General features: G+C 36.0%; 1 protein-coding gene across 2 annotated transcripts in view; it reads left to right on the top strand.

The window, feature by feature from the left end:
- LOC150096503 (nucleosome-remodeling factor subunit BPTF-like) overlaps nucleotides 1–26,964 on the top strand; it is a 425,630-nt gene that overhangs the window by 6,354 nt on the left and 392,312 nt on the right. For both annotated transcript variants that reach the window (XM_090407800.1, XM_090407799.1), the window contains exon 2: nucleotides 25,773–25,894. In XM_090407800.1, coding sequence (XP_090263926.1) covers nucleotides 25,773–25,894 — 122 coding nt within the window. The remainder of the gene's footprint in view (nucleotides 1–25,772; nucleotides 25,895–26,964) is intronic.

Genomic DNA, 26,964 nt, shown 5'->3' with positions numbered 1-26,964 from the left:
TTTACAAAATATAAAATCAATTTGTAGACTTTGGTGAATTTATAGATAACATCATAGACAAAATTTAGTCTATGATGTTTTTTGTCATGAAATGCACAAATGCAAGAAATATTTGAAATATAGAAACAGGGCTTTTCGGTTGTTGGGTATACTAACTAGTTATCTGATTTTGAAAAGTCCCAAACTTAGAAATGTTCATTATGGTAATTGGACTTTCAGATTGCTTGCCAAAGCTATTGTCCCTGACTTTTGTTTGGTTTCTTTTTCAGTCCTTTCACATCTAGATAGTTCTCTTTCATCACTAACTACTAACAGTAATATTTATGCCTTTTAATTTTCCTTCACCATTTCCTTCATTATAAGTAAAATGTTCTGTTTTTCAGACACACTGTATTCATCATTACTCTGCTCCATCTTCTTACTTTACCCGAAAGAGATGCAAAAAATATTAGCCTTATTGGGATAAATAAAATGCTTGCATTCTCTGCAACTTCACTTAGTTCTATGCTCTCCCCAGGACCTTTTGAATGGGCAAACTGCCTGGCTGATTTTACTGATCACCTGGCTAATTAATGTTGTGAATTGACATGGCTAAATAATGAGCAAGAATAAAAAAATAATTTGACATTTTTTAATTAATAGTGATGAGAAATCGAACCGGAGAGTCCTGATACTCGTGAAACCAGCTCAATTTCTTGCATTGCAAGCCAATCTCGAGAGCTTCAGATGTTCACACCAATCCGTACACGGAAGAAGACAAAAATCAGGATCTCGAATACAACAGTATTGGTTGCAAAGAAGATCTTTTATGAAAGAGATATAATTTTGATGTTGACTTAACTGAAATAGAGCCAGTCATAGAAGCCAGAAAACTATCCATCATGGACTTGAAAGACACTCCTGGCAGTCATTTTCAAAATCTTCATCAGCATCTTTCAGGTGAATGGTCAGACCTTCACATTGATTATTCAGATTCTAATGTTATTATGTTTAAGACTACAATATATGATAAATACATAGGCACAGTTATTAAACACCTAGAAGCAAGATTTCCAGATATGCCAATCATTTCCTGCTTTTCAAAACTTTTCAATGCAGAAAGTCATGATCATCGTGAGGCTTCTGAGATTCTTTTTGATTATTATTCTAGAAATGGAAGTCCTGCAGTTTTAAACTATGAAAGTACTAAACTAGAATGGGCATCAAAAATGATTAATGGACAGTCATACAAAAATCTAGATCCAAGACAAATACTGCTGAAATTAGCAACAACATCTGAGCTCAAAGAGTCTTTTCCAAATTTAGCAAAACTAGCTGCTGTTGGACTGGCCATACCTGTGAGCACAGCTGAATGTGAAAGGGGTTTCTCTGCATTAAAAAGGATAAAAACCTGTATGAGGAATTGCATCAGTCAGAACACTCGAAATAATCTGATGCTGATTTCATTGGAGGGACCAGATCCAACAGATTTTAATTACTAAAAAGCTGCTGACAACTGGACTTCTAAGAAGAAGATTACAAGGTTTTTCATTAGTTACTGAGAAAATAAGAATTTGTTATGAAAAAGGGTCTTTCTTAAAACATTCAAAATTTTTGTATGCCCGGCTAATGCTTCATTCCACCCGGCTGGTAAAAATTTCTGGGGAGAACACTAATTCATGTATATCGATATTTCAAAATTTGGAGGAGCTCTTTGCTCCATTATATATATATCTGTAAAGTTGTTTTTCTTGACTGTCTGCAACAATCCATCAGTACATCTCCCAAAACTTAAGAATGTCCTGTTTGTAGATAGGGATCCATTTATCACTTTAATTTTTTGGACTTCCTAAGTGTCCCCCCACCCCACCCCTGCAGTATTGTAGATTTTTCAGTCAGAGTGGTTACACCACTGCATCTTGTAAGCTATTTTGGATCTTTTGCAGATGGCTAACCAATGAGTTTTTCTCCCCTGGTTGTACACAACGTGCTTGATGAATGAATATTTGCAGCCAGTGCTTGATATTGCATTTTTTTCTTATACTTTCCTCCTTCAGTTTATCGGTGACTGTCTTCTATTTGACAATACACCTACTCCATAATTTTGCTTATAGTAATATACTTTGTACTCTTTTTTTTTAAATTGAAAAACCTTACACTACACAAATAAGCAGAACTTTTAGAATATGAATCCATGAACGTGATCTCCCAAGTTTTTTTTTTCTTTTATATTAATTATTTAATATATTTCCCTTATTGCCGTTCATGAAGCCCACATTTTGAGATGAATTCTCATTCCTGTATATAGAAGCTAATAAGGCAATTGATTTGAAATCATTAGCCTGTATGTACAAGTAGCCCAGTTGTGAAGATATTTCACATACAAACATTGTTTGCTTACACTTGGAGAAAGGATTTAACCAAGAATATAATTTCTTGGCATCTTTAATTTAGAGTTCTCATCTTGTTATAACATCTGGTCTTTCTTGGCATAAACATGTTAGATATATCATTTTCTCAATATCAATTAAGCAAATTAAAAAAAAAAATTACTGTTATTATTTTTAATTGCAGTTATTACCTCTCCTCTGAACAAACTACTTATCTGACCACAGAATTCTTGTTCCATAGCTGCATATTGGAGAACACAACTCCCCGATTCACTGCAGGAGGGTGAGAGAGCGGGTGCAGTTTATTCATTTTCTCTTTCTCTTTCATTGACTCACTAACATCCAGATTCAGTTTCTGTAGATGTCTTCTATGTATATTAGAATTAGCAACAGCACTTCACTTTATTTCAGTCTGTTAAGACGTGGGGGGGGGGAATATATATATAGAGAGAGAGAGTGAAGAGAGAGCCGCCGTAGTGCAATTGGAAGAGTAGCAGAACATTGTGCCTTTCAATTGGAAAAGACCTGGGTTCGATTCTCATCGTGACAAGGGGAATCCTTGGTAGTAGTAAGGTTTTTTTCTCCTGGAAACTCGGGTTTTTCATCCTGCATTCAGAAAATCGGCCTTCAGAACGCACACAATTTACATACAAAAAATACTGTTGTTGGTGTTGATGGTAGTAGTGTGTCATAGTTGGAGAATTAAGTAGTAGTGGAGATGGTGAGATGTATTTAGCGAAGTAGAGTAGATTGCCCTCCCATGATGAGTCCTTGGACTCCCTGGAGGTGTCACATAATATATATATATATATATATATATATATCCCTGGAGGTGTCACATAATATATATATATATATATTTATTATTATTATGTGACACCTCCAGGGAGTCCAAGAATATATGATCTGCATTCATGCTAAATTAAGTTTTTTCCTGATGTCCCACTCATCTCTTTATTAGGGCACTTTAGGTTGATTAACAACTTGCATTTGAGATTACTATTAAAATAAAGTTTTTTTTCACTTTTTTTTTAATAGTAATTTTTAATTTAAAATAAGCAATAAGTAATTGTAATTTAAAATTTTTTTAAAGATCAAATAAAAGCTATTCTTGTCATTGTAATTCTATCCTGGTTGGCCGATTGGATAGCATAGCTACTCTCCAACCAACAAGATGTAGATTTTAATCTCAAATTCATCTGATGCACGAGCACTACTCTGCTTGGAGGTTTGAAGAAGCTTGAAAAAGTTCAAAATGTTCCATATAGCTTCTAGAACAAGGTTTCTGAAGTATCTGATCCTTAGTTCACCTATTTATATATATATATATATATATATATATATATATATTTATTTATTTAATAATAATAATAATAATGATAAAATTATTAATGAAAGAGGATGGTGAAGCTGAGAAGGAAGTGGGATGTAGGATACAAGCAGGATGGAGGAACTGGAGAGAGATGGCTGGAGTGCTATGTGATAAGAGGGTGCCGATCAATCTAAAAGGCAAAATCTACGTGACAGTAGTGAGACCAGCTGTGACATGTTATGGTAACTGTGTCCCTGAGAAAAAATAACATCAGCAGGATGGAGGTAGCTGAGATGAGAATGCTTAGGTGGATGTCCAGTGTGACCAGAAAGGATCATCTGAGAAATGACTATGTAAGGGGAACGGTGAAAGTTATAAACTTAAGAGGAAAGATACAGGAGGCAAGGTTGGGATGGTTTGGTGATGTGATGAGGAGGGAGGAAGAGTATGTGGGAAGAAAGGTCATGCAGATGGATGCGCAGGGAAGCACGGGTGGCCAAAGGGGAGATGGTGGAGGAGGACTTGAGGATGAAGAACTTGGATGTGGCTACAGCCCAAGACAGGAGGTTGTGGAGGAGACTCGCCACAAACAGCGACCCTACTTAAGTAGGAAAAGCTGTAGAAGAAGAAGATTATATTATTATCCAGGCCTCCATAGAGTCAAAAGACTCATCATGGGAGGTCGTCTTTAGGAAACAAAGTTTATCATACCACTCATTGACCGTTCTTGCTCTAACCACTCTCTCAGGCAATGCATTCCATGGTTCAGCCACCCTCCACGCAAAGAAACCACTCCTCACCCTCTTGCTCATAGCTTCCTTTCGAAACTTCCAGGAATGGCCCATTGTCATCGCTCCTTCCCGCCGTTCCACGAAGTGAAAGAAACCCCCCCCCCCAAAGTCTACCCTGTAACTGCCTCAACAGTTTACAAGTCTTAATCATATCACCTCTCCTTCTTCTATCCACCAAACTCTGCAGTCCACATTCCCTCAGTCGATCCTCATAACTGACATTGTACAGTGCTGAAACCATCTTTGTTATCTGCCTCTGTACCCTTTCAACAGTTAATATATCCCCTTCAAATCCTGGGAACCAAATCTGAGAACAATAGTCTAAGTGTGGTCTAATCAGGATCTTATACAATAGAATGATAACTCTTTTATCTCTGCAGGTCAGCATCTTTCTCAGTATTGCAGCAATCCTCTGGGTTACCTTCACCACCTTTGCAGTATGCTCCCTGAATTTCAGTTTTCTATCAATCATCACCCCCAGATCTCTTGTCTCCTGTACTTCCTCCAGTATAGCTCCTCCAATTGATTATGCATCCTCCCATTGATGGATCCCAAACTTAAAAACTTTACATTTTGCTGCATTAAATCGACACTCCCATTCATTTGTCCATCTGTCTAGTTTATTCAAATCCTCTTGCAGGGCTGTCACATCTGCACTATTACTGATAATCCTTCCTAGCTTCACATCATCTGCAAACAACTGAATATCCCCTTGCAGTTCATTGACAAGGTCATTCATATAAAGGTTGGACAATACAGGTCCCAGTACTGAGCCCTGTGTAACCCCACTTGTAACCTTATGCTTCCTTGATATTGCCCCACCAAACACAACTCTCTGATACCTATCAGACAGCCAATCCTGAATCCATTTGACTAACCTGACATTTAAAACCATGTGCTGAAACTTAAATATCAGCTTATCATGTGGCACCCTATCAAACACCTTCGCAAAATCAAAAAATATGGCAGTATATGCCTTTGCCTCATCAAATGCTCTTGTCACTTTATTATAAAAGGCAGTCATATTACTAAAGCAAGAGCGCCCCTTAACAAATTCATGTTGATTCTCACAGATAATATTACCTTCATCTGCCCAACACTGTATATAATCTCTCACTAATTTCTCCAAGATGTTAACAACTACTGATGATACACAAACTGGCCTATAATTAGACACTTCCAGGCTGCCACTGCCCTTCTATAGCAGCACTATCTTACCTTCCATTCCTTGGGTACCTTTCCCACATCCAGACTTTTATTGAAGAGCCAAGTCAACAGAGCTGTCAGTTCTTTAGCCCATTCTCTCAAAACCCATGGTGAAATACCATCTAGTCCCACAGCTTTACTGGTATCCAGAGTACTCATTATTTGGAACACACTCTCCTCTAAACTCTGAACCTGCCCTATCCCTCTAGTATTAAAACCTTCTTCTCCAGGATGAAATACTCCAATAAAGTGCTCATTGAACAACTCCACTACGTCCTCTGCATCAGTCAATCTTTTCCCATTTTTATCCTGCAATGTCATTCTTCCACAATCATTTCTTCTCCTCCTACTGGCCACATAGCTAAAAAAGTCCCTAGGATTTTCTTTGGATCTTAGTGCCAATCTGTTCTCATATTCTAATTTTGCCTTCCTCACCATACTGGTCACTCTCCTGGCATGCGTCTTATATTCTTCATGTATCTGCCTCCACCGCCTCCTTATATCTCGTCCATAATCTCTTTTTCAACTCCTGTTTGATATTGTTTATCATCCACTTTACACCAAATTGTGTCCGTTTCTTCATTCGTGGAGTACAGCTTAATATCGCTGCTAACAAATATTTCTTCACAATTTCCCAAGCACTAATGATATCCTGGCCTTCCAATTCTGCCCTCCATGGAACTGCCCCTAGTTGATACTTAAGACTTTATAATTCCAGATACGTTCTCTTTTCTTTGATACACCTGCATGTCTATTCATCTTCCAAGTCAAAACCACATGGTAACTATCTCCAACTGAGTTCAGTAGGTTTAAGTGTTGAACATTTTTCTACTTGGTTATACTATAAATTAAAGATGCCAAGAAATTATATTCTTGGTTTAATCCTGTTACACCCTGATAACCAAGAATGTAAAAATTTCAGTTATTATAGTGTAACAAGGAAATAAAAATATAAAATCCCATGTAAGTAGCTAATACAAGATATTTAAAGACAGAAAATATGCTTGCATCCAAGAAAATTAATTATTGCAGAAATTGTTTGTTTAACTAAATAATAAAAAAAAAGGATTCTTATTACAAAAAAAAAAAGGGATATGGTAAAAAATAGGTTAAGTAAGACAAAGAAGATTAAAGATAAGAATTTGTATGTGAGAGGCTAGTCTAACACTTGAAAAAATGAGATTAAAATATTCAAGTAAATTCTAAAAAGGTGATTAATTTAGTATAGAGGCTAACTTAAAACAAATGACGATCGCTCAAGGTCAATTCCCGAAGTGAGACGTCGTCACGTGTGCAAGGAACCGTAGCATGTTTTTTGGGAAAAAAAAAAAACACGACTTTAATTGGTGAGTGAGATCGACTCCAGAAGGGGAGAAAGAAAGAAATTGAAGAAGGTGCTGATAGGGGCCATGCAGATAAAAGGGTGAGGAACCACCCTCCACATGGCTTTTTTTCCTCAGAGTTTCTTCATGAAATTTTCGTATAGGTAACACGGGTTTTCCTGAGTGATGGCGTAGGAGTTATCTCCATCCGATGCAACAAGGAAACAAAGTCTGCAGGAATTCGATCCCATATTCCTATTGCAAGAGATGAGGAACTATGCATAGTTACAAGAAGGAAGGAATTGTCTATATATCTCATCATCCAGTACTCATATCGAGGGAAAGAAAATCCATACAGAAATCCGTGCCTACGTGATGAGTTCCATAATGATAGAATAGAAGATCCTGTGTGTGTCCTTTATTCAAACACGACAGGTATAGATAGTGAAAACCAGGGTTCGTCCTAGAAAGGTACTGTAAAATCTTGTATCAATTGAAATCGCATATAGTTGCAATCATTGTTAATTACCGGACAGTCGAAGATATACTAGGACTTTAATACAAATCAGAGTAGAATGAGAGTAAACTAGTTTATATTATTTGATAAGCATCCATGTGCTAGAGATTTATGTATGCGCATGGTATCTCATATGAGAGTGTCTTAAAGGTCAAATGTATGTATGGGTATAGTGAAAGGATAGTTTAACCTATATTGTTTTGTTTTGTAAGTTAGATAAGGTAAACTGAAAATAAACATTAATGTCCATGGTATTACAGCAATATAGAACATTCTGACTAGTATAAGGTTAAGTAAAGTGTTAATTTGTTCCAGGATTATATGTATATATTTATATGTATAAAGTCTGTTATGACGGCATGATCACAAATTGCCATATAGGATTTTGCCCTAATACTTGTATTTTACTTGTGTAATTTTGTAAATTTTATTCTTAGTATTGAATTGTGTTTTATATAATAGAAATTGAATTTACCATGTTTGAGATTTTAAATAAACTTTTGTTCACTAATAATACAGTTGTCTGAAATTGCTTTCTAATGCACCACTTGAAAAACGTACGAACCTAATCACGTGGGAAATTAATGGGTTAAGTTATGAGATAGAGGGTCACAACTGCTTAATAGTTTCACACTCAGACATATTTTTGTATTTTGCTCCTTGTTTTCAAATTATATATCTTAAACTAAATGTCCTGAAAGGCTCAGTATAATATAAATATTAGGGACACTAAGGGGAGAAAAGCTTAAATATTTGAATTTTGTAATATCTTGTGCATAGTTAAGTTTTGATTAAAGAAAATATAGAGATTCACTTGAAAGGATAAAAGAAAGTTTAATAATTGTAAATAGGGACACAACAATCCTTTACCCAAGTGTAAGCAAACAAAGTTTGCACTTGAAGTTTCTTCATGACTGGGCATTATAGATATCCTTATGGACATCTATAATGGTGTGCATTATGGGAATCCATAAGCACACAAAGTATATATATCCGTAAGGATATGTGCTTTGCATTATGAGATACTAAGGTACGTGATGTGTGGTCATTAGCCTTTATATACAAGTTGCCCAGTCGAGAAGTTTCTTCACACGCAATTAATGAATATAATTTCTTGGCGTCTTTAATTTATTAATAGGTTTAAACTGTTTATGGGTAGGGTTTGCATAAATAAATACAATCTGTAGTTATTGGCAGGGCTCAACAAATATGCTTGCCCACGACGAGTAACTTGTAGACTAAATAAAATATTTTTTTTTAAATTTGATAAAATATAACTTTTTAAATTGAAGCATTTTAACTTTTAAAAACACAGATGTAGCATCACTGATATGTTTATAGATACTGAGTTATTGAGACATGTCATTAAAAAAATAGGATCTTGGGTGGGTACCTTTGTCTCCCAAGTCGGATTTTGCATCATTTCTTGAGTCTTGGTTATAGGTATCTAAGTGAAACAGTAAATCAAAAAATGTCAGTCAGTGTGAAGTATGATGCCATCTTTAGAGATGATGCAAACAGTGAAAATATTATGGAAATCATTAGAGAATAGAATGAAGATTTTTTTTTTTTGTGTGTGTGTGTGTCAGAGCATGGATCTTAGAAAATACATAATTGACAGACATAAGATTCTAATGTCTCAAGGTCTCTGTTATTTCTTCAGTAATTTTAAATCAACCAATTCAACTTAATTTATATTTCTGCATATAAATTTGCCCTATCTGTAACACAGTCATATTTCATTTTCTAGTGTATCCACATGAGTCAGTCTTGTTTTCAGTCTTTACCATCAAGGCTATAAATAAATGTTTTTGGACTATGGGAAGCACAGTAATGATTTTTGTGCATATATGGCTTGTTTGATGCTAGTTCTGTTCATAATACGCTTTGATGATTGCAAGTTGCTCTTAAATTATTTTGACTGACCCAGTTGGTCTGGTTAAAGTGAAATTAACAAACAGTGCTTGTATACTGACATTCTTTATCAGAGCATTGCAATCATTCTATCTATGGTGTTGGCAATCATAGCTGACTAATCATGAAGATGCAGCATTTAGAAATGAATTAAATGTAAAGCATTATATTTTCAACAAGCAAGGAAATTATTGTCGAGTCACTAATATGCATTTCATAATACATTTTTGTATTGTAATTTACGAAGTGTATCAAAAAGTTTCAAGACTAGTTTTGTAACACGCCAACAAATGGCTGCATGCACAGTCACAGGGAGCACCGATCTTCCTAAGTCAGTGTGCCAAAAGACATCGTCCTGTGTACATCGGGAGCTGTGCAACTGGTGCTATTCTGACCACGTGCGTTACCACGTCTGCGATTTCATCATTGACAGCAAGTTAGGATAAAGAGCAAACATGAAATTCTGCGTGAAACTGGGCAAATCTGCCACAGAGACATTTGACATGATTCGGCAAGTTTACAGCGATGCTGCAATGAGATGTTTGAGATGTTTTGAGTGGCACACGTGCTACAAGAGCGGAAGAACATCACTGGAAGATGAGGAAGAAGAGATCAGGAAGACCTTCAACAAGCTCAACCCCTGAAAATGTTGAAACCATTCAGCAACTTGTGCATGAGGATCATCGGAGAACACTCCACAACATTGCTGCCATTGTCGGTGTGTCATACGGAACAGTCCAGGCAATCCTCACATGTGATTTGAACATGTGCTGTGTTGCTGCCAAGTTCGTCCCCAGGCTGCTGACCCAGGAGCAGAAGGAACACTGCGTTGAAGTCTGCCAAGAACTCTGTCAGCATGCCGTAGACCCGTCCTTCATGTCAAGGATCATTACCGGTGCCGAAACTTGGGTGTACGGGTACGATCCTGAGACGAAGCAACAGTGTTCACAGTGAAAGAGCCCATCATCTCCACAACTGAAAAAGGCGAGGCAAGTCCACAGCTCGACCAAGTGCATGCTCATCGTCTTTTTCAACATTTGAGGCATTGTGCATCGAGAATTCGTCCCCAGGGACTAGACCATCAATTGCGAGTTCTACTGCAGGTTTTAAGGCATCTGAGGGAGGACATTTGGCAAAAGTGACCGGATCTGTGGTGCACAATAAACTGGACGCTCCATGACAACAATGCACCCTGTCACCGAGTTTCTCGCTGGAAACAACATGATCTCACTTCCGCACCCACCCTACTCGCCAGATTTGTCTCCTGCGGACTTCACCCTCTTCCCGAAGATGAAGATCCAGCTCAAAGGTCACCGTTTTGACATCATTGCGGAGATCCAGTGTGAATCACAAAAGTTGCTTGACATGCTTCGAAAAGAAGACTTCCAGGACACATTCCAGAAGTGGCAGGAACACTGGGAGCACTGTATTGCTATGCAAGGGGACTATTTTGAAGGTGATAGTGTGTAAACATAGAGAAATAAAGTAATTTCTCGTAAACAGAGCTAGTTTCGAAACTTTTATTACTACAACAGTTGTAATAAAAGTTTATATTATTACAACAGTTGAACACAGAGCCATTTTTGACATTTGTTATGTTTTATCTAATTTTATCATTAATATCAGTGCTACTAGCTGTTGTGAATTGAAGTTCATACCATTCTGCAGTTTATAGCCATTATCAGTTTAACAGTTGGCTCACAAAATTCTTGAAAATTTAACAGTCAGCTCATGCAGGATGGCTCCAACACATCACTGGAATTTATCGATGCTCTTTCCCAGCAATGATTTTGATGCCTTCAAAACTTTGTCTCCCATCTTCTCAGTAAATTAAGCCTGTTAATAAGATTTTCCTGGCCAGGTATATACAGAGGTGGTTTGCCATTGTGCTCATGGTGCATATTGGCCTTAGGGATGGCTGCCTGTGTTCAATGGGAAGACCTACCAGGAGTAACTTGCAGTTCTTCAGGCAGCATAGCCAGCTTGGCTATATGAAGCTTTGAAAGCTTGGAGAAACTTTCATAAGACCATCTACAAAATGGAATAAGAGAATTACAGAGGAATTTTCCCTCCTGAGAGTAGTAAGATTTATGCAAACATACTTGAGAAGAGGGGCTAACAAAAATTGTGCAAGAGAAACTAGAAAAGAAAAAAAAAGCTAGGTTCTGGTGAAATAGCAGTTGCCAAGATCAGATATTCACTTCAAGATAAATTTCTGAGAAATCATGGGACTATAACAAGGAGCAGTATTTCAGTATTGTAGATCTGGAAAAAGAATATGACAAGGTGTCAAGATCAAATATGTTCAAAACACAAGAATGATGTTTTAAGAGTGACATTATACAGAGAAGTACAGAGTCTGTATTTAAGTGGTAAGAACTGAAAGCTGTTAGAATTGAAAGAAGTAAAGAAGTTTTTTTTTTTTTTTTGCTGAAAAATCAAACTACTTTGCCATCTTTCATATCATTAAAATTGCATCTATATGGATTACATTATGAAAGAAAGCAGCATTAAATGATATCAAATTGGAGATACTCGGCTTAGTTCTTTACTTTATGTAGATGATGTAACACTACTAATTAAATCCAGTACAGGTCTTACAAGATTCTTTGACTAGATTGAATAACTGCTGTAACAAATTTAGTATGAAAATCAGCAATAAAAAACTATGAAAAAATGTGGAACACTGAAAGTATCAGCTGCATCCTGAATGGGAAACCTATAATACAAGTAAAACATTTTAGCTATTTTGGTACAATTTTTAAGGCATATGGCAAATTGAATATAGAAACAGACAGTAGAATAAGCAAAACTAATGTGGTGAATGGGTGTGTGTAGGGGGGGGATCTGTTTAAATATATGAAATAATTGAGAAATTAGTTAAAACACAACAAGTGGATACAACACAATGTTCAAACCAACTTAAGTATCTGTAAATTCAGTTAGAAATAAAGCAGTTGATCAAAGACTAGAGACCATTAACAATATGTATCATTAAAAAATATTTATTTCAAAATGTCTGTGGTCTCTAATTAAGATATATGTATCATTAAAAAATGGGGGAGGATGAGTTACTCATCCTCCCCCATTTTTTAATGATACATATATCTCAATAAGTCAATAGGTATTCCATAAAGAAATTAAAAGTGTTGTACCATGTTGGAAAAAGTTATTTTTTATTAAATAAAGAAATATCTAATTTTGTCTAGTCTGCAGTTACTCACCAGCTAGCAAAATTTACTTGCCACAGGCAGATGGAAGAGCACATTTGTTGAGCCCTGGCTATAGTTATTCATAAATATAATTTTCATACCATTTTAAACTGCACAGCCAGCTAGCAACTCATTAATAAATATGAGAGAGACATATTTTTAAAATCAGCATCAGTTATGAAACACTCCCAACTTCAACAATTACTATGGCTGCATTAATTTGCTAAAGATCTGGAAGCAGTCATTCTCAGACCACATGTAGCTTGATTTCTCTGAATTAACTTTGTTTTTTTTATCATGCCCCAAGAGGACACCTTGAAATTGTAACTGAAAAGGAATTAATTCTTTTCAGTTACAATTTGAATTGTTTCTGCAACAATCTAATCAAGTTCTGTGTCTCACTACAGTTATTATTATGGTAACCTTCATGCAGTCAGCAGACTCGTTGTAGGTGGCTCACTTACCTGCCAACATGGCTATCATATTCAACCTTGAAATCATTTACACATTCACAACATATTCTGGTAATGATTTCTACTCATCCACCACTTTCCATGTAAAAAATCTACTCCACTACACTCATACGCAACTTCCAGGGATGGCCTCTGGCTCTTCTCCTCTCACTTTTTACTCTTTTTATAATTCTCTCCATATTAATCTGGTAAAATCCCTTCACTAATTTGAACGTCTCTTCACCGAACTGAAATCTACATTCCTTCAATCACTTTGTTTAACTAACTTTTAGAGTCCTGATATTATTTTGGTCATTTGCCTATGGATTCTCTCTAATATTCCACATCATGAAAACTATTTGAACAAATTTGAATGTAGTACTATGTGTGATCAGAACAATACCTTATATAGTGTCATCACCTCCCTATTCTGCAGTGTGCAGTCTTTGCAATGGTTGCAATGCACCTCCAGAATTTTAGTCCACTGTGAACCATCATCCAAGATTCTGAACTTAAATCTACCTCCTGAAGGACAACTCCATCATGCAATATACAGTATTATATCTCTGTATTCCAAAGTTCAACACACATTTGTTAATATTTAAATATAACTCCTGCTCATTTGTACAAGCTAAAAGTCTATTCAAATCTTCTTTTAGGGAATTAGCATCAGCAATTCTTCTTACAGTTCTACCTAACTTTGTATTGTAAGTTTTAATTTGAAATTCAGTGAAACATTAGTAACTCAATAAATTATTAATTTGTTTTGTTCTTACAGTGTTCTTACTGTCAAGCACAATTTATTATAAACAACCACCTGTAGTTGATGTTTACAATGTTCCTCCTATCTTCATATCTTTGTCTCTTTATTGTTGATTATTATACAAACTTTATTCAATTAAGTAATTCAGTATATTTGGGAATCTTGCACTGGATTTATATGAGTATAACACATTATCTCCACAGAATAAAGAGTTGATTATTTCCAAATTCATTATCAGGTTTAGTGCCTCTTTCCTTCAAAATGTGAACTATATAGATGTATAAAATAGACATATAGATGAATAAAGCAGAGATGGTGTTGCACCCTTGTCTTATACCTGATTTTTACATCAAGCCATCATCCTGTGCCTCATTTAATTGTAATAACTGATTCACCATTCGATCCTATACTGCTCTGCATAATGTTCCATGTAACTCATATCATTATGTGTTTTAAACAGTTTTCCCTTGCCACCTTGTCATATGTCTTTTCCAGACCTACGAATTCTTGTCATATTCCCATGATTTCTCAATTATCTTAAAGTGAAGATCTTTTTATATATATTAATCCCATACATCATAGGTTGAAGAACTTATATGCCATGTGTTGGCACAGGTGAGGATTGAGAAAGTTTATTGACATTTTTCTTGAAGAGCCACAGGTTTGTTGTTTGGGAATACTTCATGAGAAAGGCTGTTCCAGAGGATAGATGTAGATGGGATAAAACGAGGAGAAGTAATTTTGGTATGTTTGCAATTGGATTGAAAAGTGATAATGGGCAGCTGCTGCTCTTGTTTTAAACTGCCCAATGGAAAGTGGAGGAATGATGGTTCCCAGTTCTATGGAGTAGTGACCATGGAAGTACCTGGAGAACAGAAACACTTGTGTTGAAAACATTTCATATAGACTCAAGGTCCATGTCTGACTTCTTAGTCTACCTCACTCACAGCATGGCATGGGAGTGTTCAAAGAAATGAACTGTCACTCTTGACTTTGCAGAGCTTTTGATTGCATCTAGCATTGAAGCCTGTTAAGCAAATTGCCATATTTTGGTCTACATGCCACCCTCTGTAATTGGGTAACCACCTTTCTATTTGGTTGTTCTCCACATCTCATGGTAGATGGCTCCCTCTCTTTGAGCTTTGACACCAATGTAGGAGTGCCTTAGGGCTGTTCTATTAGCATTTCTTGTTTTCCTGTAAATAAATGTCCAACTTTCAGTCACCACTAAGCTTATTCACAGCCTTGCTAATGATAGTACTCTCCATTAATTGTGTGCTTTGGCATATGTCAAGGAACTCAATTCAGTGAATGGAATTCACATTCCTGATGAAACTTTCATGTTTCAAGCCACCTGCAGTAAGTTGACTTTTTTTCTTCAGTTGTTTTGATAACCTTCTGTTGAACAAGGGCTTAGAAGGTGGATTGGGAATGAAGGTCTTCATACTGTGACAATGTCTGTGACTCACTCAAAGCACAGGTGTTTAGGTCTGAACTGTGGAAGCAGTATTCAGATTGTTATGAGTTACTGAGATGAGGAGTGACCTCTGCAATGAATCTGGTTAGGGAATTGGTGAAAAAGATCAAGAATATTGGGATAGTGAAGAGAGTTATTCAGGAATTTGTGTAAACAGATGTATGATTTGCATTAGGTTATTGTTTATAGTAAGGACTTCCACATCTTGTCCATCTCAGGCGATTGTGTTAGTAAAAGGGGAGCTGGTAATTCTAAATGTTAAGGTCACCTAGAAAGATGACCTCACAATTTGGATAGTTGGATTGCAGCTGGTCAAGTTTTGTGGAGAGGAAAGTGAAGAGGTTGGAATGGTTTTCAGAGTTTGCAGACCAGTAAATGCAGCAGATGAAAGGGGAAAGGAAACTTTGAGCCAGAGAAAGTCAAAAGCAGGGGATTCTAAATTAACCATTCCCTAGGAAGAAGCAGTGTCATTTCTTATAAATGGACTATAATATTTCAAAGTAATTACTCCAAATATTCTGATGTTTAGGCTTATATATTGATTATCATACATGATGTTGTTTCAGAAAATTGACAATGAAGACTAATTATTAACTAAAAATTATTCCAGAATGTATTCATATTCTTTTTTTTTTTTTTTTAATTTGTCATCTCTCTGATTCCTTTTACATCAATTTTTGTTATACTTTTAAGCTTCTTTAATAGCCTTTGAACATTTTGCCACCTTTCTGATATTTATCTTTGATATTCTGACCAAAATCTTCCTGTGACTTTTGTTTAACAACCTTTACACATTTCTTAGCTTTCTTTCAGTTTTCTCTGTTTTTATAGAGCACATGCTGACATTCTTCTTGCTAGGAACTTATGATATGCTTCTTTAACTTCCTAAATTTTGGAGTCAGGATTTTTTCTTTTTTTGTAGACAACTTTTTCTCCATATGAGGCACGTGTTCATGGTTGAGGGGGGCCTCCCAGTGATGGTACTAGTCCTTTTCATTCTTATTCATTATCTATGCTTCTCTTCCCATATTCTTTATTCTACTTCTTCTGAGTCTTTTTTTACTATCCTGTCTTCCAAATCACCACCACCACCACTGTGATCTAATGCCTTGTTGCTGTGTTTGCCATGCTCTGCAACCCATGGGCATCCAGAAAGGGGTATCCTGGTAGCCTTGCGCTACTTTGGCCTCTGCTTTGACAAGGCAGGTGGTCTTGTATGGCCTGGCTGCCAGGATCCTTCGGCTAATAGATTTGACTGTAAGGGTTAAGGTGTTGCAGTAAGTCACCTTCTCTATGGTCTAGGGACAGGACCAAGGCTTGTATAATGTCGGGAACCCTAGCATTCCACTCCTGAGCACAGTCATTGCTTGCCAGTGAGTGGGCATTTATTTGTGACTTTGTAGTAGGTAGGGAGTTCTAGTGCTGACTCCAACTCCTCCTGAGAACGAACACTTCTTCATCCTTTTGTTTATCAGGGGTCCTCAATAAGTCCCAGCCAGGAATGTGCTTAAGGGTCAAAGCTGTATAACTGAGAGGAGACCTCCACATAACCTTTAATCCTGCGGAGGTCGTGGTTGAAAAAATTGCAGCTTAGGTCGCTTGTATCCGAGAGATACGTTCATTACTAGTATGTGCTGAAATGCAACAAAACTTAAAAAAAAAAACTCGCTGCAAATATAATACATGATGGTTTATTTATTTTCAGTTACAATCTAGAAATTATTGAAAAAATGAAACAAATAAAAACCCAACTAAACCAATACTATACTGACATCGGAGTTTGCGGTATCTCTCAGATACAATTTACTATCAAATATCACAAACCTTTACATAATACGTGTTAAACTAAACTGATGGCATAAACAGTGTGGAATATCACTCGTAATATATGTATGCACAGCTAGTCATGACTTCCAAGCTATACACTGCATATGTGTAAGAATATTTATATTAAAACAATTTGTTTCTATCGGTCAGATCGGCCATGACCTCCACAGGGTTAAAGGAATGCAGAGAACTGAACAGGGCTTCTGACTTAATGTCCAGTCCTCACCTTCTCTAGTAGGTATCTACCTGGATACTGAATGAAGGAGGATGGGCTGGCAATTTGGGATTTAGCCAACCAAATTGTATTCTTATTGGCTTAAACCACAATATAAAATGATGGTACAAGATGACAAAATAATAGGGGTGACTACTCCTTCTTTTCCTTTCATTGCCTGAAATAAAAAACACAAAAACTGGTGAGATCTTTCTGAGCAATAAATACAAAATGTTATATTCAGGCAATGACAATCAAGGAAAAGAAGGAGTAGCTGTAGTATTCAACACTAAATATGAGGCTAATCTTCTTTAATGGAAGGCAGTATCAAGTAAAGTGGGAAGTTTATTTTGCACTTGGTTAGACTATAATAAATTTAGTTTAATCCTTTATCCAAGTGTAAGCAAACAAAGTTTGCACCTGAAAATATCTTCAGGACTGAGGTAAGGTGGTACATCCCTTGGGAACTCGTAGCAAAGGTGGACCAAGCTCTCATCACTCCTTGTCTCAGTATCTCCCATAATGCAAAGCACATCTCCTTGCAGACATATATACTGCTGTGCATTAAGGGAAGGGCCATTACCCAGACCGGTTCACCACTCTGGGTCTGCCCCCCCCCCTGACGAGACGAGACCTCAATAAAGGTCGAAACCGATCTGGGTAGTGGCCCTTCCCTTAATGCATAGCAGTATACATGTCCGCAAGGAGATGTGCTTTGCATTATGGGAGATACTGAAACAAGGAGTGATGAGAGCTTGGTCCACCTTTGCTACGAGTTGCCAAGGGATGTACCACCTTACCTCAGTCCTGAAGATATTTTCAGGTGCAAACTTTGTTTGCTTACACTTGGATAAAGGATTAAACTAAATTTATTATCAAGTAAAGTGATGTGAGCATATATCAGAATGGGTCACTGGACAATGAGACTTATTTGTGTCTATGGTCCCACAGAAAGTTCTACTAAGGTAGAAGTGGATGAATTTTTTGAGGCTTTAGAGAAAGCAACTGACACAATGATAAAGGAAAAGTTGGGTATTTAAATAGAAGAGTAGGAAATGATTGTCAGACATACAAAAATATTTTGGGAAAATTTGGAGAAAAGAGCAAAGCTAATCATAATGGCAAATATCTGTTGGATTTCTGCTCAGGACATGGACTGGTTCTTACTAACATGTTCCAACATAAAAATGTGCACAAATTCTCATGGAGAGAAGAGGCAAGGAATACATAAAGTCTCATTGGTGTTGATACTGATGGTCACTTAAACAGAATGGGAGAGGAAAGATTAGCAAAACAAGTGCTCTCTGCTACGTTGGCAGGAAAACGACTCAGAGGAAGGCCAAGATATTGATAGATATTGATAGTAAAAAGTTCCTTTGAAGACAGAAATACAAGATCTGATAATGTTGGAGGCTTGACAGGTAACAGATTGATATGGAGGAAAATTGTAGATAGGAAGTTAGTGGTGATGTAAGTTTTTCATGTAGTACTATCATATCCTCTATATCCCTTGAGAGTACATGTCACGAATTTGATGATGAGGAGGAGGAATAGAAACCATAGAATCACCAACAGAAAAGCTAAGTGAGAAACAAAAATTCTTTAGAAGCTGCAACAAATGCTCCATTGTTCCTGACCATGCACTTGACAGGTGAATGTTCAATTGGAAAAATGTCACTCTTCTTCATCCAGAGAGGTTTGGAAAGGGTGGCAGGATCCCTTAAATTTGTAAAAGGTACAATAGCACAATCAGGAAACTTCATGCAATATCTATCAGGGGAATACAGTTATCCTTCGCAAAACTTTGAACTTTTTAAGAGGCATAATATCTGAGATGGACCTCCTTGATGTTCCTAATGAAGAGATATGTTTCGAACTCAAGGACCAAGAAGTCACAGCCATAAGAAGAATATTGCTACACAGGGATAGGCGCCTGATTTCTACTAGACCCATCATCCTTATCTTTAACAAATCAAAACCATCAACCTCTGTCAAAGCTGGATGTTTCAGCTTGCAGCATAGCCCAATATCTCAAATCCTTACTGTACTCTAAATGTAAGGAATATGGTCATTCTCAAACTGCATATTGTGGCTCTGCCTGATGTGGTAGTAAAGAACATGAAAATAATCACTGTAAGTGCAAACCACCAAAATGTTGTAACTGTGAAGCAGACCTCTTGACATACATCCAAGCATGGCAGAGGTGAAAGGATGAAAAGGAAATGTAAAAGTTAAAAACAGAGCATTTCATCACATACTAGGAGGCAAAGAGGTAGTATACCACAACAGTAGCAACATCTACTAAACCATATGCAGAGATGGCAGCTGTAAAAAAAAAAGTTTCAGTCGGGACATTGATAAGGATGACAAACCCCTCCTTCTCACAACTACAACATTCCTAAAAGATATGATTTGCTCACTATCTCCTTTGAGCAAATGAAAGAAAGAAATCATTATGGACTCAGTCCTGAAGATAAGCCAAAATGGATCCCACTACATGAAAATCCTCTTATTAAAAACGTATTGGAATGTGCACCACAAAGGATCAAAGATGTACCTCCAGATCCTTTATTAGATGATCCATCAACAGATGGAATGGATACCTCTTTTCCCTCGTTGGTTTCATGGGAAAGTGATTGCTTCCTCTGGGAGTGATCACTCTCCCATGATATGTTATGCGAATTATGGAAATAATTTGCATAATGTATTCTGATCACTGTGTAAGCATGAAGGAAAGGGACTCCCATGATATCCATTTTTCTACATGGGCAACAATGTAGTACATTATAGATATCATGGTGGATAATTCTGCAAGCTGGCTGGTTCACCTTTTCTTCATTAGCAAACTTTCATTCTGCAGGTCGGTTCCTCTCCTACCACTGATGTATGTAACAGAGTATTATAGCAGCAGCTACAACTGCAATTCCTAAAACATCTAGTTGGTTCCCACGTTCTTCTAAGCCATTGTGGAATAATGATTGCACATTAGCCAAAGAAGCTTAGAAAAAAAGCTTTGGGTATTCTCTGCAGATATTATTATTATTATTATTATTATTATTATTATTATTATTCAGGCCTCCATGGAGTCAAAAGACTCATTGTGGGAGGTCCTTCCTAAGAACATAAAGTCTGTCAAGATTCATCGAGAGGAGGTCCCCCTTAAGAAGCACAAAGTCTATCATACCACTTCTTAAACTCATTGACCGATATCATATCATATTCACAACAATAAACTGAATTGCAAGTCCCACAAGGTTCTGTTTTAAGTGTCATGCATTTTGCAATCAAGGTCGACTCAATAATAGAACAACTTCTGTGAATGTCCTGTATGTCAGTGACTTTACCACCTTCTTAAGGAATATCACAAACATCCATATCCACGGCAGCATGTTTGTGATTGTCTGCGAAAATACTAGTGGTGGTGGTGGTAGATGGCGTTGGTATGGATGAAGTTAGTTGCAATTGGTGGAGACAGAGAGTTGTAGAGTAGTTGCCCTCCCTCGATGAGTCTCTGGACTCCCTGGAGGGGTTATGTAATAATAATAATATTCCGGTAATTGGACCACATTTTTTTATTAAGCTAAAAGCACAATAAAGAAATAAAACCCGACAAGTTTCGTAAGTCATTTGACTTACATCTTCAGGGATAAGAGGTAACTGAAAGTTAAAACAACAAAAAAAAAAGTAATAATAGTTCATATTATACAGTTGTAGCCATCTGACACTGCTCATAAAATTAAAAAATCAGAATGCAGATTCAAAGCAGTGCTAAGTTTAAACAATGCTGGATTATGCCACGTTCTGTTGTTCATGATCATAATGTCCGAGGTCTGACTGAGGTATATTTTTTTTTTTATCAAAGCTGACCAAACTTGGTGTAGAATTAAGCCTTGGTTTTTATTGCATTGTGTTGGAATTCTAAGCATGTTTGCAGCTTCTTTAAATTTCCTTATGTAACAGTTTTTTCTATATAAGACATGTTTGTTTTCTGCCAGAGTATATTGTGGCCGGTGGAAGTGGTATGAAAAACTAAACCTGATATGTGTTCTGTTCTGTTTTGTACATTCTTTTGGTGTTTGTTCAGGTCTAGCTTTCCATACCACTTCCACTGGCCACAATGTACTCTGGCAGAAAACAAACATGTCTTATATAGAAAAAAACAGAAGGAAATTTAAAGAAGCTGCAAACATGCTTAGAATTCCAACACAATGCAATAAAAACCAAGGCTTAATTCTACACCAAGTTTGGTCAGCTTTGATAAAAAAAAAAAATATACCTCAGTCAGACCTCAGACATTATGATTGTGAACAACAGAACATGGTATCATCCAGCATTGTTTAAACTTAGCACTGCTTTGAATCTGCATTCTGATTTTTTAATTTTATGAACAGTCAGATGGCTACAACTGTATAGTATGAACTATTAATTTCTCTTTTTTGTTGTTTTAACTTTCAGTTACCTTTTATCCCTGAAGATGCAAGTCAAACGACTTACGAAACTTGTCAGGTTTTATTTCTTGATTGTGCTTTTAGCTTGATAAGAAAAAATGTGGTCCAATTACTGGAATATGCCTTATGAACTTCTAAACAGAAACCTCCACTTACAATTTACCACCTTCTCTCACTTATGTAATATGAAGGTCATAGAAAGTCAGCTGCAGCAAGCCATTGACCATCTCTCAAAATGGGCACTTTCAAATGGGTTCAGATTTTCACAGCAAGACAGTTTGTGTGTATTTTTGCCTCAGATGTGGTTTTCATCCTGACCTAGAACTCCAACTAGAACAATCACTGATCCTAGTTGCATTGGAAGTCAAGTTCTTGAGACTTATATTTGACAGTAATCTCAGTTCTCCACTTACCTGCATCAGTTCAAGACAAGTGCTGTAAAGCAGTGAATATTCTACACATGCTGGGATGCTGACAGATTATTCTTTGTTTCGTTTGCACAGTGCATTGATAAGATCAAAACTGACTACAGGTCCTAACTCTAGCTGTGATGGCTAAACCTTAAGCCATCAGAATTGCAACTGGAGCATTTCACATATCACCTATTCCTAGTCAGTATGTCGAGACAAATAAACCTAATTTGTTCCTTCAATTAGGAACAAATTAACAACTGTCTCTGTTATATGTAACTAAAATAAAATTTCTGCCAGAGCACTTCACGTATCCATCTATTTTTTCCACAGTTTGAGAATTTCTACGACACTTGACAGACCGCCGTGAAACCCTTTTGTTTGTGGATAAAAACTTTCCTACAAGCTCTAGAAATAGCAGTACACAACATTGTTCAGATGCCTCCAAACTTACTTCCATCATAGCAATCATACATACCAGCATGCACCTTTTCCTTCAACAGGCTACTGAAATTTTCCATCCCAAAGAGAGCTGCAGTTGTCTGCCATCAGCTCTTCAAAACTCATAGACCTGAATACTCTGATTTTATGCTTATCTACACAGACAGCTCAAAAATCAAATGACCCATCTTTCCATACAATATTATATCTTTGCAAATCCCACTAGAGTGTAACAACTTTACAGCACAGCTGTATACGATAGAGCTTGCACTAAAATACATTAGATTCCACCACTACCAAAAAGTTGCATAATATATTCAGACTCACAAAGTTTTCTTCAGGCAATTAGATGTCTAGAACTACAGCAGCATCCAGTGCTCTCTCGAATTCAAAACCTCCTCTTTCAGTTATGGAAGCTACTCTTTGATGTATGCTTATGCTGGATTCCAAGCCACATTGGAATTAAAGGAAACTTCGTCTCCTTTAATTCCAACATGCAGATATTGCAATATCTGCAATTCCAAGTTGCAGATATTACAGCAAGGTTAGATTGTTTTTCAAACATCCACCATCTGCCTGCACCATACATAAATTATTAGCAAATTATTAGACAAAACTCTTGTCTCAGTGGCAGCTATTTCAGAACAGAGAGGGTAATAATAAGCTCTACCAAAGTAAGCCTGAAATTAAAATATGGCAGTCTAGCCATCATAGGGTTAGAGTATAGTAAGTTGTTCTTATTGGGTGCATAGGTCATAGTCATCTCACCCACTTCTTCCTTCTGAGAGATGAGGACATGCCTATGTGTGAGTTTTGTGACTCTTGATTATCTATCATTCATATTTTGACTGTCCTCGTTTAGCTACTTTTATAACCTGTCTGAGCCCTACATACTTAGGCAGATTTTCTTAGACTCATCAACTGTCAATTTGGGCTTAAGTGTTTACAGATTATTAATCTTTACCACCTTATATAAAATATATACATTTTAGTTTGTTATTGTAAATATGTTTTTAAAAAATCCTCAGCTTTATGTATGTTTTAAAAATATTAATATTTTTTATCCTTTTTTACATCTGTTCTATATGCATATTTTACATTTATTTTTCTGCACTGATTTTATGTTATTATACTTATTTATTAAATAGTATACACTTCTAAGAAATGTTTCATTTATGATTTTTGTTATTATTTCAAGAGTTATAGTTTTTAGACCTGTAAAGTCCCTTACTTATTATGCCTGTTTTTGGTGTAGTATGACCATGGCTGTCCTTTTGCCATTAAACTTAAAAAGATACAAACAAATAAGCAGGCAACTTCACCACATGACTCCCTTGAATTACTTGGTGTTTTCTTCCGAGTTTATCAGTGGATCTTAAAGTTTGATTATTGTTTTCAAATGCCTTCATTTGACCTCTGAAAGCAGTACAGTTATTATTTTAAAAACTTTCATACTTATCAGTATGATATTTATTATATCCTACTTAAAACTCAATGGTCATCACTTCTTATTTCAAATTCACTGTATCCTGAAAGTAGCTTACAGCTTTCATTATGAAAACACTAATTAGTGTTTTCTCAATGGAAATTTTGCACAATTCTGTATTCTCATCTGAGTGCTTTCCTTTGTTTTATATAAGTGGATGTTAATGAGTTGAAATTGCATCTCTATTTGGCTATTCAGTAAGAGAAAGTGTTTTTTGACCATTGTGTATATTTTTTCTCTGGAGTATCATGAAATTGGCAAAAATCACTAAGTAAACAGTTCCATGTAGCATACATTTCATGGAACTGATTTCATGTAATCATGAAACATTGCCATTGCAACTCTAAACAGTGTGAAATAAAAATGAACCCAGTACAGCAGAGACTTGGGCTGGAAGTATTATTCATGTATGGTTGAGCATACCTCTAGTATACAAATAGCTGATATAGTCAGCCTATGTATTAATTGACAGAAAACTGTATATCATCAGTATCATGCAGTGTTATGTTTATATTAGATGAAGATCAAATGATGTTGATTTGTTTTTTATAAGAAACAAAGGTAATTTGCAGAAGTGCATCATGCCACTTTGTATCATTCTTATGTCATTGAAGAAGAATCAGCATTTTACTATCAAAAAATATCAGTAGAACAAGTGAGACATTTGTTATGCAGATAACAAATTAACCAAGCCTGATAAGAAGTAATGGAATATTTTATAGGTTATAGTGCTCTTTTTTGGAGAAGAGATAGGTATTAGTAGGTTACAGGAAAGGAAGTGCTAAGATGCCAGCCTGGCTGGCTGAGTGGTTAGCGTATCCGCTCTCCAGCCAAAAGGCTGTGGGTTCGAATCCTGCCGTGGGCATGGATGTTTGTGATTGTCTGTGGAAATACTAGTGGTGGTGGTCGGCGGTAGATGGCGTTGGTGTAGTTGCGGTCAGTTGGTAGATTGTGAGTAGTGGAATCAGAGTTGTAGAGTGGATGCCCTCCCTCGATGAGTCTTTGGACTCCCTGGAGGTGACAAATAATAATAATAAGATCACTTTTGTGTTATGTTGCTTTAACACTTTGATTGCCATGATAAAGTCGTGTACTGTTTGACTGTATGAGACACTGAGATATTAGTGTGTTATAGTGTTAAAGTATTTGATAATCTGTGCGCTGATAATTAGTTGAGGAGAGCCAAATAAATGCATGGTAAATTTTATTGACATTGCTCTAGATATCTAGCTAGATATTTTTGATACTCTATTAGGAGAGCAAATGCATTAGACAGGTTCCGTTAAAACTCAATATATTTTAAGTTTGCATGGTTTTATATTCTCCTAACCATTGTGTTATCCGTGAGAATGCCAGAATATGAGTTTTGAGATATTTGGATGTGATATTTGAGATATCTGTCATTTATTGTATTATCTTGAATTTTAAGTAAAGTTTACAGCTTATATTTCTGTACATCATTCCTAATAAAGAATGATTAAATTTGGATGCTCTGTTTATTAGTATGACTTGAAAAAAAAAGTCTTCAATCCCCCATACATCTTTTTTATATTGAACTGACTAATTTCTTAATTAAGTAAGAGAAATTCTTAATTTTTTTTATGTTCTTAGGTGGCAGGTGTTACAGAATGCATTACTGAAATAGAAAAAAGTGGTTTGCTTAGTCGACAAGAGTCTCTTGGTTTTGATCGACATGGAAGAAAATACTGGTTTCTATGCCGAAGGATATTTATGTAAGTAAACAATAATGCCATACATACAGATGTGTATTTTCTTCTATGTAATAATTTTCTATAATGATGATAATTACTTGATTTCAAGCTTACATCCATTTAACATAATTATAATAAATTTAATGGATAAAAACTATGTTGAGGGAAAATAAAGTATATTAAGAAACTTTACTGTTTATATTTCTGGACTGTAACAGTAGCATCATCAGAGCAAAATGCACTATAAGGTAAATGAACTTTATTTTATTGACTCTCTTTTTGCTGTAACAGTGCTAGTATTACACTAGAGAATTATCAGGTGTAAAGTTTTTAATAAACTTTTTATCCCCTCAATATCTTTTTTCATCCATTAAATTTATTGTAATAATGATAAATTGCTTATACTTGACAATCATTTAAACATGACTATTTTGTAATGTCATGTAGTTGTACATTATTATAGAGCTATTATATTGATTTCTATTATATTTCATTATAGCATACATGAATTGCAGTCCACTAAAGCTGTTTACTAAAAAGTATTTTTTAAAATTTTATTGAAATATTACTTGTCACATCCTTGTTATCATAATGTTCCTAAATGTGCCCTCAAGGAGTATGTAAAGAGACTTTTATTTTGTATCCAAACACAAGTGGTACAGTAATAAGTAATTGGTACAACATTATTTACAACAAATCAGGATACATTACAAATGAGAACAGCTTCAATTTAGTAGGTAAATTGTACAGGGAATAATAAGTAAAATATGAAGAAAGAGGAAATTTTACATAAGTTATATACAATAAATATGGTCAGATGTTCCTCCAGAATCTTGCACAATCAACTGCTCTTTCTGTGTAGGATATAAGGTCCTCTATTGTGCAAGGTGATTGAAGAAGGGGGGCAAGAAAGAAGGTATTCCATGGACAGGGTTGTCCCACACTCACAATTATCTGGTCCAGTGAGGCAGCCTCATTTGATGAGGTTTTGTAAAGAGACTGTATTAGTATAACATTAAAATCTTACATTATTACTAATTTCCTATTAACAGGGTTCCTCCAAATTGGTCTGCTATATATAAGGACATGAA

The sequence above is a fragment of the Typopeltis vanoorti genome, chromosome 18, assembly GCF_054136105.1.
Source record: "Typopeltis vanoorti isolate ZY-2024b chromosome 18, IOZ_Tvanoo_1.0, whole genome shotgun sequence".
NCBI lineage: Eukaryota > Metazoa > Arthropoda > Arachnida > Uropygi > Thelyphonidae > Typopeltis > Typopeltis vanoorti.
Note: the sequence above shows the minus strand (reverse complement) of the source record. Positions and strands in the feature narration are given on the sequence as shown.